This window comes from Pararge aegeria, chromosome 25 (genome assembly GCF_905163445.1).
Source record: "Pararge aegeria chromosome 25, ilParAegt1.1, whole genome shotgun sequence".
In the NCBI taxonomy this organism is placed as follows: domain Eukaryota; kingdom Metazoa; phylum Arthropoda; class Insecta; order Lepidoptera; family Nymphalidae; genus Pararge; species Pararge aegeria.
In genome coordinates, this window is record NC_053204.1 from 7,504,755 (window position 1) to 7,521,982 (window position 17,228).

General features: G+C 43.2%; 1 protein-coding gene across 1 annotated transcript; it reads right to left on the reverse strand.

Annotated features, from left to right (window-relative positions):
- Window positions 1–10,727: 10,727 nt before the first annotated feature.
- On the reverse strand, window positions 10,728–11,441 carry LOC120634755. Its single transcript, XM_039905530.1, has one exon. It carries the CDS (start codon window positions 11,439–11,441, stop codon window positions 10,728–10,730), a length of 714 nt encoding a protein of 237 aa, XP_039761464.1.
- Window positions 11,442–17,228: the final 5,787 nt, after the last annotated feature.

Here is a 17,228-nt window from a genome sequence, read left to right on the forward strand (position 1 = left end):
AGCTCTCCTATTTTTGAACTGTCAAACTGTCAAATACGCTTTTATTTACTATGATGATATTCTATTGTTGGGTGTACATGGGTATAGATAATGATCTTCACCCGCTCGAGAAGAGAATAGAAGAGAATGGATACGGAGAGAAATAAATGATTTAATATATTATGAGACTTAAATTTAATGATGTACGTTTATTGTTTAAATAAAACAAAGCAAACTCTAGCCCGGCGAAGCGGGCTGGGTACGCTAGTTATACATAAAAATATTTATCAGTCATCTCAGTACCCATAACACGAGCTACGCTTACTTTGGGGCCAGATGGCGATGTGCGTTGACGTAGTATATAAATAAATTATAGATTTGTATTTGTATATGAACATTTTTAAATAAAAAAAGTGTTCAGCTTTGGATAAGTCGTGATCGTTGGTCTGAAATACTACCGGAGTAATATAAAGCAGGTCATAATTCCCCCTCAATAAATAAAGCTTGAATAATATTTCCATTTCCCTACTTAGCTAAGAGATATTAAAGTCGGAAAGTTGATAAAGTGGCATCCCCCTGTGTACCATTTTGCATTCTAATGTGGAAATTTTCATCTTAAATACTGCAACAGACAGTTTTTATTGCGTTATTCCATGCGGAGAATATAGGTATTTTTTATTCCACTAAGTTAGCACTTGTTCGCAAACTCACCTAGTGGTAAGTGATAATAATAAATAAATATACTACGACAATAAACACATCGCCATCTAGCCCCAAAGTAAGCATAGCTTGTGTTATGGGTACTAAGATGACTGATAAATAATTATATTATGAATAATATACATACATACTTAAAATATATAGATAAACACCCAAACACTGAAAAACATTCATGTTCATATCACAAACATTGTCCAGTTGTGGGAATCGAACCCACGGCCTTGGCTCCTAAAGCAGGGTCGCTGCCCACTGCGCCAATCGGCCGTCAAAAGTGATGTTGAAGTCTTAGATGGTAGCAGGCTAAATTGTTAGAGATTAGGGTAGTCATAACTCTAATCGGTTTCTACGCGACATCGCACCGGAACACTACATCGCTTAGCGGCATGTCTTGGTAACTATCCACGGCCAAAGCCTCCCACCATACCAGACAAGAAAATTCATAAAACTTAAATTCCCAAATGGCCCCTGCCGGGAATCGAACTCTGGACCTCCTTAAATTCACAGCGCTCACCGTTGCGCCGGGGTCGTTAGAAGGTGTTTTTTTTTCATCCCCGACGCACAAACGACGGGTTGTTATAAATTAAACGTGTCTGTATGTGAGGCTATCTGTGGCATCGTATTTCCCAAACGGATGAGCCAATTTTTATTTTGTTTTTTAGTTTGAAAGATGAATTAGTCGGGAGTGTTCTTAGCTACGCTTGATGAAAATCAGTTTAAGATGGCCGCCGCGATAAAATGGCGGATTATTATTTATTTACAACCTTCTCAATACTTTACACTATGATACATTTCAAATTTAAGATGGCCGCCATCACAAAATGGCGGAGGCAGGTGTATTATTTCTTAATATTCATCAAGTCATCTTAGCACCCATAATACAAGCTACGCTTACTTTGGGATAAGATGGCGATGTTTGTATTGTCGTAGTTTTTTTATTGATATTTATTAATTTATTTATAATAAATAAAAACTATTAATTATTAATAAAAAACTCATAAATCTTCTTTATTTGAATTTTTTGAATTTTACCTCGCAAATTTATTTTCCCAATCAAGAATTTTTCATTCTTTCTAAGGTATAAAAGATCGGTGCAGTTTACAGAACGAACAAAAGTAACAAATAAACTTTTGCATACTTAACATTCGTATCCGTTTGAATGAAGAAAGTTGCTTTGACGTAATAACAACAGAAAGATTGGCTAAAGTAAATGGTTGGGTCAAATTTGTAGCTTGCTAAACATGAACTTTGAATAATAACGAAGCCATCGTTGCAACGGAGAAATAAAAAGTATTTGACCTACTTACCCGGTAAAGATACCACAATAACTTTGAACAAATACTGCTGTATATAAAACTTACATAGGACAACTTTAAACTGACTTTGAATGTAGATTGCACTGAAATATAGGGCTGCTATATTTTAGTGCAATCTACATTCAAACTCTTTTCCGAGCTTATCTTCGACTGAGGACTTACACAAACAAAAGTTCCGAAAGATAGTTACTGATTTAAATTAAGACTGTCCGCACACTGGCTGTCGTCTCTGAGTGTTGGTGGACTTTGGACTAATTGTTTAGTCCGAATGCCCCCGTGAGCGTGGTGAGGATAAAGTTCTAATTTGCCTACGACGTCACGAATACGGCCATGATACCCGAGCATTTACGCGGATAATAATAAAAAAAAAAACAACAAAACCTTTAGGAGGTACCTACTTCCGAACATCATAGGGAAGTTTTTTAAAATTAGTCATCATACCTATTTGTAACGATATAATTAAAAAAATACAATGTACTCAACTCAACTGTAGTTATAGTGTTTTGATTGTTATTATATCCTAAAACCTTATGAACAAAAAACCTACCTAGACATTTAGTCAAAAATATAGTCAAGAGTAATATAATTTTTTTATCTCTTCGAAGAACAATGTAGATTAATAATAATTTATGTTCTTATGCTCTTTCTACTTCATTAAGCAGGCCTAACCTCTAAACAACAATATTACCTATCCCAATATCTTCAGGGATATCTTTCAGGATAATGATCATATAATTTTAACCTTAACTAAATTAGGCAAACTATAACAAAACTCCGTAGTTTATACACAGCTATAAACATAACTAATAAAAATGCACCCTCTTAAAACCTATTCTTAAACTTTCATGTAAGCAGTCGAAATAAAAACGAATGAAGCAACTGGTTTCTCACGCGATGAGACGCCGGTACGGCCGACCTTATTTACAGTTTCAAATTCACAGTTCGCTAGAAGCCATATAGAATTCTCGTGAGGTATTTTTAAAGTAAAAGTTACTTTTATAGCTCTCTTTGATATGAATTTCTCTCGGGAGAAAAATCCGAAATGAAGCTATTCTTCAGAGCTAAGGTTACTGACAAATACTTTATGATTTAAAGCTGTCTTTTTAAAGTAACTGAGGTTCTAAGTTAGTTTTAATAGAACTTCACGAAACAGTGGTAGAGGCATTACAAGTCGACCTTTGACGATTCCCAAGAGGTTAAGTCATTCTGGCTTCGTTCCAGTTACCATGAATAGTCCATAATAAGAGTTACAACTTCAATAGAGCAGTATAACATATATACTACGACAATACACATCGCCATCTAGCCCCAAAGTAAGCTCAGCTTGTGTTATGGGTACTAAGATAACTGATGAATATATTTTTATGAATAATACACATAAATACTTATTAAATACAGATAAAAACCCAGACACTGAAAAATATTCATGTTCATCATAAAAACGTTTCCCAGTAGTGGGATTCCAACCCAACATTTTTCACTTAACAATTATTCATTGTAAAGTCAACATCTCCTGATGATGCTCCGGTTTCGGAGCGAAACGTGCGTAGAGGGTATATTGCCGAAGATCTGTTTGGTGTGGGGTATAAGGATTGAAGAAATTATAAATTACACCACACAGATTCTCCTACTATTCGCGGAGTATAGCAAATTAAGCTTAATTTTGATAATATATCATGGATTCCCGCAAAGTAACGCCTGCTTCTATCCAATATTCCAACCCACGGCCTTCGACTCAGAAAGCAGGGTCGCTGCAAACAGCGCCAATCGGCCCTCGAGTATAGCCGTTATTACATGAACTTTAAGCTATATCCCTATGGTTTGTTTACGGGATCTATGGTGGTACGCTCGACCGTAACGATATGAAGCTCTTCCTCCGAGCGGGTGATCGTGCTCGGGGACCGAAGTCCAGACATTCGTCTTTGGAAGTTGTATTCGCACTTCGTTAGCGCGATTCAGGATCTTTGTGGCGCCATCTAGTTTGGTAATGTGGAGACTGCTGAAGTTTGTGACAATTTTTTCTAGCTTATCGTTTAAAGCTATCATTTCACAAGTGGCTTTTTTAATATAACTTTACAAAACAGTGGTAGAGTCACGAGTCAACCTTTGACGATTCCCTAGACTTCTTTTCAGTTACCATGATTCATTAATTCATTCATTCACTGCCAGCGGCAGGCAACAGCGACTGGTTCTGTTTTTTTTTTTTTTCATGTCAATACCATGTCCATTTCAACATAAATATATGAATATAAATAGACTGCGACAATACACACATCACCATCCAGCCCTAAAGTAAGCGTAGCTTGTGTTACGGGTACTAAGATAGCTGATGAATATTTTTATGAATATAATACACATAAATACTTATAATTTACAGACAAACATCCAGTCACTGAAAAACATTCATGTTCATCACACAAACATTTCACTTTTCACTTAGTTTCTACAGTTAATAATAATAATTACCAGCTAATAGATCTGATATAGTGCTAGTCGATCGATCAGTGCGTCGTGCAATCATTGTTGACATTACTATTCGGCATGACGATAATCTGGTGAAAATCTCCAAGTGTACGTAAAAACACTAATAAAAATCGAAACTGCAACGTTTCCTACTAGATGAAGACGCCTATAAGACTGATGTGAAAGGCATATACTAATTTCGGCATCGACGGTAGGAGAGACGTAGCTTAATTGGAGAAAGCGCTCAGGCCGCGATTGCCAGAGAGTCGCAGGTTCAAATCCAGTCGGTTCCGAAAATTGTTATATGCATTTTAAATTTATAAAAAATTGATAATTCCTAAATTTAGGTAAAAACACTAATAGAAATTAAAAAAAATTATAAAAAAATCTTGCTCACTTGCTGAAGTGTTGAGTCGACCGTTTTTGTTCCGATCGTCGTTTCAGTCAATGGTGTTCTCGGGAAAAGCTTCGACCAACATCTTAAGATGCTTTCGCTTGTTTGTTGGATCAAGGGTCGGATACAGAAGGTAGTCCTTGAAACGGCGCGTATTGTGAGGAGGTTCCTTACTCTGGAGCCCTGACCGCCGGTTGCTTAGGAATTCAAAAGCCCCGCAAGCGAAGGGTAGATGGTTTTTTTTATACATTTTTAAAAGTGGTTTTTTTTAATTAAGCATTATTTATTTATTTATTTATTTATTTTATTATTTATATTATTTATATTATATTATTTATATAAATTGTGATTGTGAACATAAGATACATGAAGTGTACAAAGGAAAGCTTATCTCTATAAGAGATCTCTTCCAGCTACCCCAGGATGTGAGTAAGAAGATTTAATTATAGATAAATTATTCAGAATTTAAAAAATAAAATGAAAACCAATAAATGAGAGTAAATAATTACCAGAAGCTTTCGCTTGGTTGCTGGATCATGGGTCGGATACAGAGGGCAGAAGTCCTTGAAACGTCGCGTATTGTGAGGAGGTTCCTCACTCTGGAGCCCTGACCGCCGCCGGTTGCTTGGGTACTCAAAAGGCCCGCAAGCGTAGGAGAGGTTTTTTTAATAATTTTTTATGTAGTGTTTTTTTGGTTTCTTTTATAATTTACAGTATCAAAAATTTATAAAAATTGTTCTTTAATGTTGGTACGATAGAACACACAAAGGAGATTTCTTTTGTAGAGATTTCCAAATACCACGACCTTGTGCCGCTTGGGGCGCGAGGCTCCCAGCGACACACGTTTCACGTTTCGAATAGACTGTACACTTTCTTTAGGCCAATTAAGATTACAAGACAAAATATTTAAACATAGAAAAACCCAGCATGCATTTTGTCGAAATGCTAAAAATAAAGCACAGTGTCTAATAGCTTAGCAATTATCCGTTGTTAACTGTAGCGTGTAGAACAAGAACAAAAGGGGAAATGGGAATAACAAAAAAATAGGGAAACTACACTGGACTGAAAACTAGCTGAGTATAGCAGTCTAAGATAGTCATATTTTTATAAAATGCAGATAGGACAAAGCAGGAAAATGCTTAAGAAAATAAAAAGCATTTCGTCGTTAACTAGCAGCACATTGAATCAATGAATTTATGAATATACTTTTATTGCATACAGAAAAAGTAACATAAAATAAAACATATAGTACATAAAACAAAACAAGGTATACAATTACTACAAGGTACACATTGTACGTAAGCTTGCTAAGTCTTAACAATTGTTAATTGTAAAGTCAGCATCTCCTGTAGATTTTCCGGTGACGGAGCGAAATGTATTTAGGTACGCTTATGTACTATAGTCAAGAGCAGTAAGGAGTATGCAGATTGGAGAAATTATCAATGGCATCCTGCTGATTTTCATCAGGTATTACAGCGAAATAAGCTTAATGTTAATTATATATCATAGAATTCCGCAAAGAAACGCCTGGCTCTATGCAAGACTATCTGTATTTTATCTGCTTTTACAGTATCGGTTTAAAAAGGGACTAGAATAATTGTAGTATCACCATTGTAGCGCAATCTGCCACAGTACCACAGGGAGATATGGTGATACGCTCGACCTTAAAAATCGGAAGATCTTCCTCCGGGCGGGTGATCGGGCTCGGGGATCGAGGTGCGTACATTTATTTTTGGAAGTTGTATATATAGGCATTCTTCGTGAACACTTCGCTAGCGCGATGCGGGATATTTGTAGCGCCATCTAGTTTTGTAATGTGGAGACCGCTACACCATGATTAGAAAAAGTAGCCTCTCTAATATAAGGTGAATCTCTTTGGCTTGGAAAAGTAATGTAAAAGTAAGGACACGAAGGTCTTGGAAAGTAAGCTAATTCTGCATTTTAAATGCAACAATGTTTTTTTAACAATCTTTTAGTTAACTGACCACTTTGAAGCAGACCGTTTAATCTTAGTGGTTAAAGCACAAATAATTATTTAGTTTGTCCCCCACGCTGCAACAATGAATGAATGAATGAATATATGTGATAAGAAGTTGAATGAATATATATGATTTCTAATCGCTTCATAGCGATTTCTTATCGCTTCTTAGCGATTTCTTCCAGGCAATCAATGGCGAATTAAAAAAATAGGGACTTATAAAATTATTCATCAGTCACCTTAGTACCAACAACACAAGCTACGCTTATTGTGGCGTTAGATGGCGATGTGTGAATTGTCGTAGTATTTATTTATTTTGTTAAAAAGTCGGTAAAATTGTTTCCATGGTTTGAAATTTACCCTGTATCTTATACGAATATGAATAAAGATGAAGAGTTTCTTTGTTTGTTTATTAACTTGAAGGCGATGATCTCAGGAACTTCTGGTCCGATTATTTCAGTGCTGGATAGCCCATTTATCGAGGAAGGCTATATGTTATTTATCATCACGCTAAGACCAATAGGAGCGTAGCACCAATGAAGAATGTTTTAAAATCGAGTTTTTTTTCCCTTTTTGAGAGCTTTCGCTGCGTGCGCTGCATAAACGGTTGGACTTAAAATTAAGATTAAAACTTAAGATAAAATCATGTATGAGAAAGTTCTTCCTCTTTAAGAGATCTAATAAAAAGTCCGCGACAGCATATGTTATAATGTTGACTTATACGCGGATGAATTCGCCAGGGACCGCTAGTAATATAATATTAAGAAAAGTATGGATATTTATTTTAAGGCGTACTTAGCAAATAACAAAACAATACCAAAATAACCGGGTTTATGCTGACGTAAATCCATGTAGAGCCAACAATGAGGACTGCAATAAAATATCATTTGGAGCAATCGTAAATATGGATTTCCATACAATATCAGGGGATTTACAATTGCAAATGATGAATACGGGATTTCTCGATTCGTACCTTCGTGCGAAGTATGTATGAATATTGTGGAGGTTTATTAGGTTTTACGGTAAAATGGGAAAAAGTAGCTTTTATAAAAATGCTTCTTTACTTACTAGCCCCGGCTCCGTATGAGTACAATGTATGTAAGTATGTGCATACATATATATACATATATATACATATTACATACATATGCAATTTGTTTTTCGGGAGTTGGAATGTCGCGCCTTTTCTACCTACCCTTTTTTTTTTTTTTTTTGTCGCTGGGAAATGCGTTTAGGCATCCCTGCCAGAGGCTGCGGAGGTTGAACTGCGCAGCCTCCAGCAGGGTATGTGGGACTCACTGGCTGGTAAAACATCAGCCAGAATACCCACTAAAACCCAGCGGAGCCGCCTGCGCCCAAGTTGGGGCGTCAAAGGATCACGGTCGCATGCAACTTTTACGCCCCGGCGCGCTCGTCGAATCCACACGATGGTGTCTACGGGGGCGGCATCAGGTGCGCATATCTGCGCCTCCTGCCAGCATCAGCATCAGCCGCCTGCTCTCTCTCCCTCTCCGAGGCCTCAAGCCCATTACGGCTTCGCAGAAGGAGGCGACAGTAGACCATCCCTCCTCACTGCCGAGCATCAGATTGATAATACTCGGCAGCGAGAGGTCACCGTCCAGGAGTGACACCATCGCGTGTCTTTGCGGCGCCCATGACTCGCATAATGCCAAAGTGTGGAGCGCCGTGTCTTCAGGCGCGCCACACTCATGACAGATCGGCGAGGCCTCCCTCCTCGCGATCCCGTGCAAGTACTTACCGAAGCAGCCGTGTCCGGTAAGCACCTGCACGAGGCGATACGACAGCGCGCCGTGACGCCGCTTCAGCCACCGCTCTAAGTGGGGCCGGATGCCCTCCACCGTCCAGATGCCCGCTACTGAGGACTCGAGTTCTTCTCTCCATCTCTGGACCAGGACCTCCCTCCCGAGGGTACGGAGTCTCTCAATCTCCTCAAGTACTGGTTTTTCCCCTCGAGTCCTCGTGCTTGACCGGTAGCGGTGCACCTGTGCGAGCACCTCCGCCTGCAAGTCCCACGGCGGGTCGCCAGCGAGGAGTGTGGATGCCGTCCAAGACACCGTACGGTAGCCCCGGATCGCACGCACTGCGATTACGCGTTGTGATCTCCGCAGGAGTGTGATATTCTGCGGAGTCAATGCGTGCACCCATATTAAAGCCCCGTACAGCGCCATACCCCTGACTATCCCCGCGTATAGACGTCTGCAGGCTGAGTTTGGCCCCCCGACGTTGGGCAAGAGCCTTCCCAGAGCGGCTGCCGCTCTAACGAGTCTAGGCGCAAGCAGCTCAAAGTGTCCTCTGAAGTTCCACCGGCCGTCCAGAGTGAGTCCCAGATACTTCATCTGGGCCTTTATTTCCACCGGAACACCTTGGACGGTGATTTGAGCACCTCGTGGGGGACCTCTGCGTGGGCCATGGAAAAGGAGGGCCTCGGTTTTGGGAACCGAAACCCTTAGTCCCAACGCCTGGATCCTCCTTACGACAAGGGACGTGCCCACCGTAGCCAGACGGGACGCCTCCGCGAAGGAGCCCCCGCGGGCTGTGACAAGGGTGTCATCCGCATAGCATAACACCCTCATCCCAGGCAACACTGGGGCCCGCAGGAGCCAGTCAAAGCCGATGTTCCACAACACCGGCCCCAGAACCGAACCCCATTGAGCACCTTCCGTCGATCTCGCTGGCCGTCACTCCCCGTCCAGAATACCCACCTATCCTGGAGGTACGACTCCAACAGCCTCCTGAGATATGGAGGCACTCCATGGTACCGGAGCGCCTCGAGAAGAGTCTCAAAGGGGAGACTATTGAAGGCGTTCGTGACATCCAAGGAGACTGCGAGAACGACGTCCCCCTCGGCAACTGCCTCATCCGTCAGGACCTTCAACGACTCCAGAGCGTCAATGGTGGAGCGTCCCGCCCTGAAGCCGTACTGCTCCCCCGAGAGCCCTGGACCGACAGTTTCCAGGTGCCCAACGAGCCGGTCAGCGAGGATTTTCTCGAAGACCTTCCCGATCTCGTTGAGCAAGACTATCGGTCTATACGCCGACGGAGCGTCCAGCGGTCGCCCTTCTTTTCGGATGAGGCACAGCAGTCCCTCCTTCCAAGACTTGGGGAACTGTCCAGCCAGTAGACACCGGTCGAACAGCTCCCGGAGTCTTGCCTCGAGGAACTCCCGGGTCATGTATATGACCTGACCCGGGATGCCGTCCGGTCCAGGTGCCGTCTTCTTGGACCGGAGGCGGCCAAGGGCTACGTCCATCTCCTCCCCGGTAATCAGCGGGACAGAACCGCTATCAACCAGAGGGGCGGAACCCCTTGCAGCCTGGGGTACCGGGGAGGACATCGTTGGGGGGACGTGTCCCCGGGAGTCCGGGAAGAGTCCCTCAACTACCCGCCGCAAGAGCTCCGGCTGGAGGGTCTGGGTTACCGGGGGGCCCTGGTTACGGAGCTTCCTTCTCGCAACGCGATAAGGGCGTCCCCAGGGGTCTCTACTCAGGCCCTCCAGCAGTTCCTCCCGAGCCCGCTCCTTGGCGCTGCTTATCGCCAATTGAAGGGCCCTCTTGGCCAGGCAGTAAGCCTCCCGCATTTGCTCCTCCAGAACTCGGTCCAGTCCGTTCCTCCTACGGCACCGGACATAGTCCCTACGGGCTCGGTGACTGGCAGTGCGCAGGACCGCGATTTCGTTCGACCACCAGTACACCCGTTTACAGCGGCGCCATCCACGTGCCCTCGGCATTGAGGAGTCACAGACCTCGGTGAGGTCCACGCGCAACCGTTCCACCTGCTCTCCCACACTAGTGTCCATTTCAGTTCTGGGAGAGGCCCATCGCCTCATAATAGAGGCCTCTCTGACCAACTCCCGGTCCATTTAAGTAAGACACCAGCGAGGGAAACGATTCGGGCCCTGGGGGGGCACCATCGCGGCAACCGGGGATGTTGAGACCTCAAATCGGACATAGTTATGATCCGATAGGGTCTCAACCCCGTCTTCCACCCTCCAGTTGGCAACTCTGTCAGCAACCGAAGGGGAGGCAAAAGACAAGTCCACAATATAACCGCCCTGCGCGCGGACACAGGTGTGGGCTGTCCCCCTATTGAGTAGGGAGAGCCCTAGGTGCGTAGCCCACACTAGCACGGCCCTGCCCCTGCCATCCGAGGTGGGACTCCCCCACGCCTGGCTCTTGGCATTGAAGTCTCCAAGATGGTTCTTCCATCTCCAGGGTGCGCCCTTCGTTGTGCCGGCGAACGGCTCCGCTGACAGAGTCAAGGAAATCTCGAATTCCGCCAGCGTGCGGTTGGAGGAAAAATACAGGCCGACAACCGTGTACGGCCCCCATCCCACAACCACAAACCCAGGTCCCCTCTCGAGAGGAGAGAGGGGCGGGCTGGCGCCGTTCGCCGCGACAATGACTACCGAGCCACACATGTCTCCAACCCAGCGTTCCTGAGTGGGGACATAGTATGGCTCGCAGGCTACCACCAAATCAACGGACCATCCCGCGGCGGACTGCAGTAGAAGGTCCTGGGCCCCCGCACAGTGATTCAAATTCGCCTGGAGTACACTGATATGTCGTTCGTTCATTCGAGCGGCATATCAGTGTCTTCGTGCGCTGGGCCATAACCATCACGTGGCGAGGGGCCGGGTCTGCCTTTCACACGAGGGTGGCAGTTCTTCCCCCCCATGATATGCCCCGACGGCTGAGAGGCGTCCGCGCAGACGGCGCAGCGTATGGGCCTCTCGCACCCTGAGTGCCTGTGTCCCTCTTCTCCGCACCGGTAGCACATCTTGCTCCGGTCGGTTTCCGAGGTACACAAGGCTACCGTGTGTCCCATTCCTAAGCACCTGTAGCAGCGAAGAGGGCGCTGCTCCAGGGCCTGGACTCTGACGGAGCTCCAGCCCACCAACAGACGCCCGGCTTCGCAAACCTTTTTGCCCGCATCCACCGGGCAGTAAACGGTGGACGACCCCATGCCCATTGGGCTCCTCTGCACCAGAGTCGCCCTGACCGCAACAATCGAGCAGCCTCCTGCGCGTGCTACAGCCGCCGCCACCTTTACCGCAGTTGCGGAATCATCCAACCCGGTGACACGAAGGGTCGCCGTTTTTGTAGGGCGAACAACCTCCGCTACCCCCTCCAATGCTTTGCGAAGGTGATCTGCCAATAACTCCGCCTGATCCTGGGTATTCTCCTTTGGCAGCTCCAAGAGCCTAGCCCCTGTCGCAGAGCGGCGAATCCGCATCCCCGCGCCTATACCAATCTCGCCCAAGTTAACCCTTTGCTCAGCCTGCTCTAAGACCTGAGCGTAGGTCACACTTCTACTGACCGCCGCGGGAGCCAAAGTTATAATAACGGCGGCCGTCTTAGGGGGAGCCAGACTGGGCTTCCGCTTAGGGGCCGCTGTGGGCGGGGGCCTCGGTGTTGACGTCGCGGGATTGGTGCCTGGGGCATTTTTGCCCCTGGTCTTTCGACCCACCACTTCCGACCAAGTTTCAGCCTCGGGTGCTGTCCGGCTTGTGCCTGCCCTCGCTGGAGGTTCCCCAGGAGTCGCTGGAGCCACGCTCGTTCTGAGGCCACCCGATCGATCCGGAGCCGCCTGTGAGGTCCCAGCGAAGCGCGGTGGTGGCGGCCCTCTTCTATCTGAGGATAGCGGTGGGCGAGTCACCTTTTCTGGGAGGAGACGCTCCACGACTGAGGCCACTATATGGAGGCTTTCAGCTCCTCCAAGACATCTGCATCAAAGGCCGCTGGAGGTGGCACGGACGCTCCTGCCCCTCTCGTCGCCGCCCTCTTGGTTTCCCTTGCCGCCTCTTTGGCCATCGCGGTCTTCATCTCCGCGAAGTCCCGCCGATACGCCTTCTGCTCCGTCCTTATCAGGTCAAGCTCAGAGTGGAGGCGGGCGTTGTCTGCCCGCAAGCGGCGGGTTTCTTCAGCCTCAGTCCGTGAGCTGAGGGCCTCCACTATGGCTTGCAGCTCCGAGGCAGCCTCCTTGAATTTTTTAACATACGTCCCTTTCAGATTACTGGACTTACCAGCCATCTGAATGAGGGACGCCGTGCTCCTTCCGGCCCAGGCACGCAGCTCTTGCACTCCGAGCTTGGTGGGGTCCTCCCGGCAAGACTCTTCGCTCGCCGGTTCCTCCTCCGCATCCAGAACTGCGGTTCGAGCCTCCTGTCCTACTATGCGGCCCTGAAGGAACCGATTGAAGGCAACCTCCTTTTGTTCCTCAGCCGCCACCCTGAGTTCAGTCATAGCGCTACTCACGCCATAGTTCCCCCTTGATACCGGCGTCGAGCACCGCTACATCGACGAGTTCCAGGAGCTCGGCGAAACGGAATCATCCCGGCGCGAGTACCTCGCAACAACAGGGGTACGGGCCGAAGCTCCGCCCCTTACTGCAAACGTCTTATTGCTCCGGCGCGAACGCGTCTGCGGTCCTGGAGCGCCATCCCTCCCCGATGACAATTCATCCGCCATCTCCGACGGTCCACCTGTCTGTATAGCCAGACAGGCCAACAGTCAGAGACAGACAAACTTAACAATTAGCAACAACAAGTGAAAAAACAATAACAACAACCAATAGTAAACAAAACAAGATAAGAAATAACAACCTGTGGCCCTTAAAAGGGCCCTTTAACAATACCCCTATCCCTGTTAAAACTACAATAACAATAACAAAAACAACAGCAGCAACAATCCCAACTACAACTACTACTGCTACTACTACTGGCCCTGAAAAGGGCCTTTGCAAAACAAACGAAAGCAACCTCAAAAAATTTGACCACAGGATTCGAAACCAGTGCCGTGCCGACACCCCCTTCTACCTACCCTGCCCCAGCTTGATAAATCTGATATGATATTCTCTAAGATATTAATTTTATTGATATGATGTAAAGGACAATTTTGATGCACATGAACTGCACAACGTTTCACAAGCTACGCTTACTTTGGGGCTAGATGGCGATGTGTGTATTGTCGTAGTGTATTTATTTATTTATAACGTATTCAATGTATTTAATTGGATAAAGAATATTACTGTATTATTTAAAATAGTTTTTTAAATAACACATTTTTTTTATAAAATGTAAAAGATGAAATTGGTTACTGTGTTTATCCTCTGAAGATAAACATATACATCGGTAACTCTTTTGTAAAACTTTTTATAGTGATGAATACTGTAGTACATTATTTCGATTTCTCTTTTAGGGTTCAGCAAGCGGCTGCAATGTAATCGCAAATGATATAATTTACGACATCACATTAGAAACCCCTAAAAATTATAAGTGCTTCTATAGTGTATTATGCATGTATTATACTTATAAATCTCTCTCTTGAATTATTCTCTATTTATTAAAAAAATTGTATCAAAATCTTTCAAAAATTACGAAATAATATTGAAAGATGCATTTATTTATTTCTTTATTTATTTATTAGTAATCCAACAGCGTTACAAACAATTTTGGTTAAGGGTTTATCTTATTAGTAAAATAAGGCCAAATCTAGATTACATATATAAAGCAATAGGTACAAGTACAAAATAATCAGTTACGATATTCACAACAGCAGGAATGAGTGTGAGTGGGTGTGAGTGTGCGTAAGTGTGTGCGTGTGTGCAAAAATGAATAATTTCACATCATTTACTATCTCTCGCGATGCAGTTTTGTTATTTCATTCTTCAATAGTGTTGCATGCATGCATATATATATTTTATAAGGAATCACTCTGTAAAAATATTTAACCAAAAGAAGCATTATTTTTCCTTAAAAACGAATCCAAAATATTATAAGACGTTTTCTTCTTTCTTCAATATCATGCGAGTCCTGATTATAATCCTTTTTGCAATTAAAAAGGATCCAAAAATAGGCTCCTTTTCTTTCTTTCTTCCTTTCGATGACGTCTGTCCACTTCGTTAGTGGACTTTTATCACTTAGTAAATTGGAATATCATGCGAGTCCTGAATATAATCCTTTTTGTAATTAAAAAGGATCCCAAAATAGGCTACTTTTCTTTCTGTTTTCCTTTCGATGATGTCTGTGCACTTCGTTAGTGGAATTATATCACATAGTAAATAAGAATATCATGTGAGTCCTGAATATAATCCTTTTTTTAATTAAAAAGGATCCCGAAATAGGCTCATTTTAAGGTTTTTAATAGATATATGTAAAAAAACGTTATCCCGCAAATGTATTTTTGATATAATTACCAAGAACGCGACGGGCTAAGCTCGTTAAATTTGTTTTGTTCATTAAAAATTCTAGGCAGGTAAATACAGGGTGCCCTTTTTTAATTGCGGCGCCAAACAACCTCAGCTTTTTTTGTCCGGTTGAACAGCTTTTAAATAATGATTTTTTGGTTGTTGACTGTGTTTTAACCTCTTTTCATTCAAGCTGAAAATTGTGAACCTAGATTTACTTACTGGCTTTTCGTAACTTTTTTGTATATACGGTGCCTTCTTTTCTTAGTACAACAGTGAATCGTCAATTAATTGATGACCGTGTATACGTCCAATGTCGTCTATACGCAGTTAAAAAAAAAATCAAAAAGTGATCGCCTCGTAATCACATTCATTACAATAAAATTGAGATTATTTGTAAATAATAATTAAACTACATCTAATTATACCGTGAAAAGTAATAGAATAAGAATAGAATAAATATATTACGACAATACACACATCGCCATCTAGCCCCAAAGTAAGCGTAGCTTGTGTTATGGGTACTAAGATGACTGTTGAATATTTTTATAAATAATATACATAAATACTTAGAATATACATATAAACACCCAGACACTGAAAAACATTCATGCTCAACACACGAATATTTTCCAGTTGTGGGAATCGAACCCACGACCTTGGACTCAGAAAGCAGGATCGCTGCAAACTGCGCCAATCGGCCGTCAAAGACTTCTATTCCTCAAAATACTGAAACCTATAAAATAAAAACGAACTCGATACGTGAAGTATTTCGCTCGTTATCGTGACCACATGATAAGGGATCCGCACATACAGACACACGAACGTCCAAGACAGAACTTTTTAAAACAATTTTATAATTAGTTTAAATAATAAAAAGAGATTTAAAAATATCATGAATGTTAAAAATTGACAAATATTGAGAAAAAATCTCAATATTTGTCTATTTATATTCACTTATAAAAGCAATAGTGACTTAAAAAAGTGACTTTTTAAGTTGGAGAATCACTCGGCGTGCTGACAGTAATATCCACCTCAACGCTTTGCTTATCATCATCTCAACCAATTGACGTCCACTGCTGGACATAGGTCTTTTGTAGGGAGTTCCACAATGCACGGTCCTGGGCCGCTTGCCTCCAACGGTTCCCAGCTACTCGCCTGATGTCATCTGTCCACCTCGTTTGGGGCCGACCTACGCTGCGTTTACCGGTGCGGGGTCGCCATTCCAGCACCTTAAGACCTTTGCTTATGAGGCGTGCAAAATTCAGAAAATTAAATTAATAGTTTGGTGTACAAGAAGTATCCTATATCCAACGTCAGCGACGCGCTGTGGTTTTAATTCAATCTTATGCGGTAATTTCATGAAGAATTTTTTTTTTTCGAAAAGAGACCGAACTTGATCAAGCTCTTACAAATTCCTGAACGCAGAAATGGATGTTAAAAAAATCACTTTTATCCCATACAAATAAATAAATGGTAAACAAGTCTCCTCTCAGAATGGAAAGTGTAGACTGCAGACTGAGAGAGAAAAGAGAAGAAGAAGAACAGGGTCTGTAGGATTAACCATAAGGTTATCATAGCTAAACCATTTTAGTAAAAAGTGATCTAAATTTGTTGTATCTATATAATATGAGACCATTGCTGTGGATAATTATTTTAAAAGAAGTAAAAAAATAGATTGCTATCTTTGTACATAGATCAAAGGAAAGGAGACACCGAAACGTAAGACCTAAGTCTGCGTCGACCTTAGCTCGTTAAATTTATTCATAAAAAAAAAAGAGTAATACAAGGTGCTCCGTTTTAATTGCAGCAGTAAAAAAATTCAAACTTTTTTGCAGGGTTGCTCTGTTCTACATTATATTTTATTTATTTATTGCCCTTGCCTTTTTCACCTAAATGGGAAGAAAAAGCAATTGTTGTAGAACTGCGGGAAACCAGATATTTGAATCGAATTACAAAAATAATACGTGTTGTTACGAAATTTCCAGTCCTTTTCTATCACAGACAACATAATGCCCCACCTGATGGTAAGTTACCCATCGCCATATACTGAACAACACTGCGTAGGGTAACAGGTCTTACGAATTGCAGCCCATTGTCGCCACGCCTCAGATTGATGACAACCTGAGGTAGGTATTATCCTTATATGCTTACATCTCTAACACGGGTGGTTGTG

What these genes read in the sequence shown, in the direction of transcription:
- LOC120634755 (XM_039905530.1), bottom strand. Translation starts at nt 11,441, where the DNA reads ATGAACGAACGACATATCAGTGTACTCCAGGCGAATTTGAATCACTGT.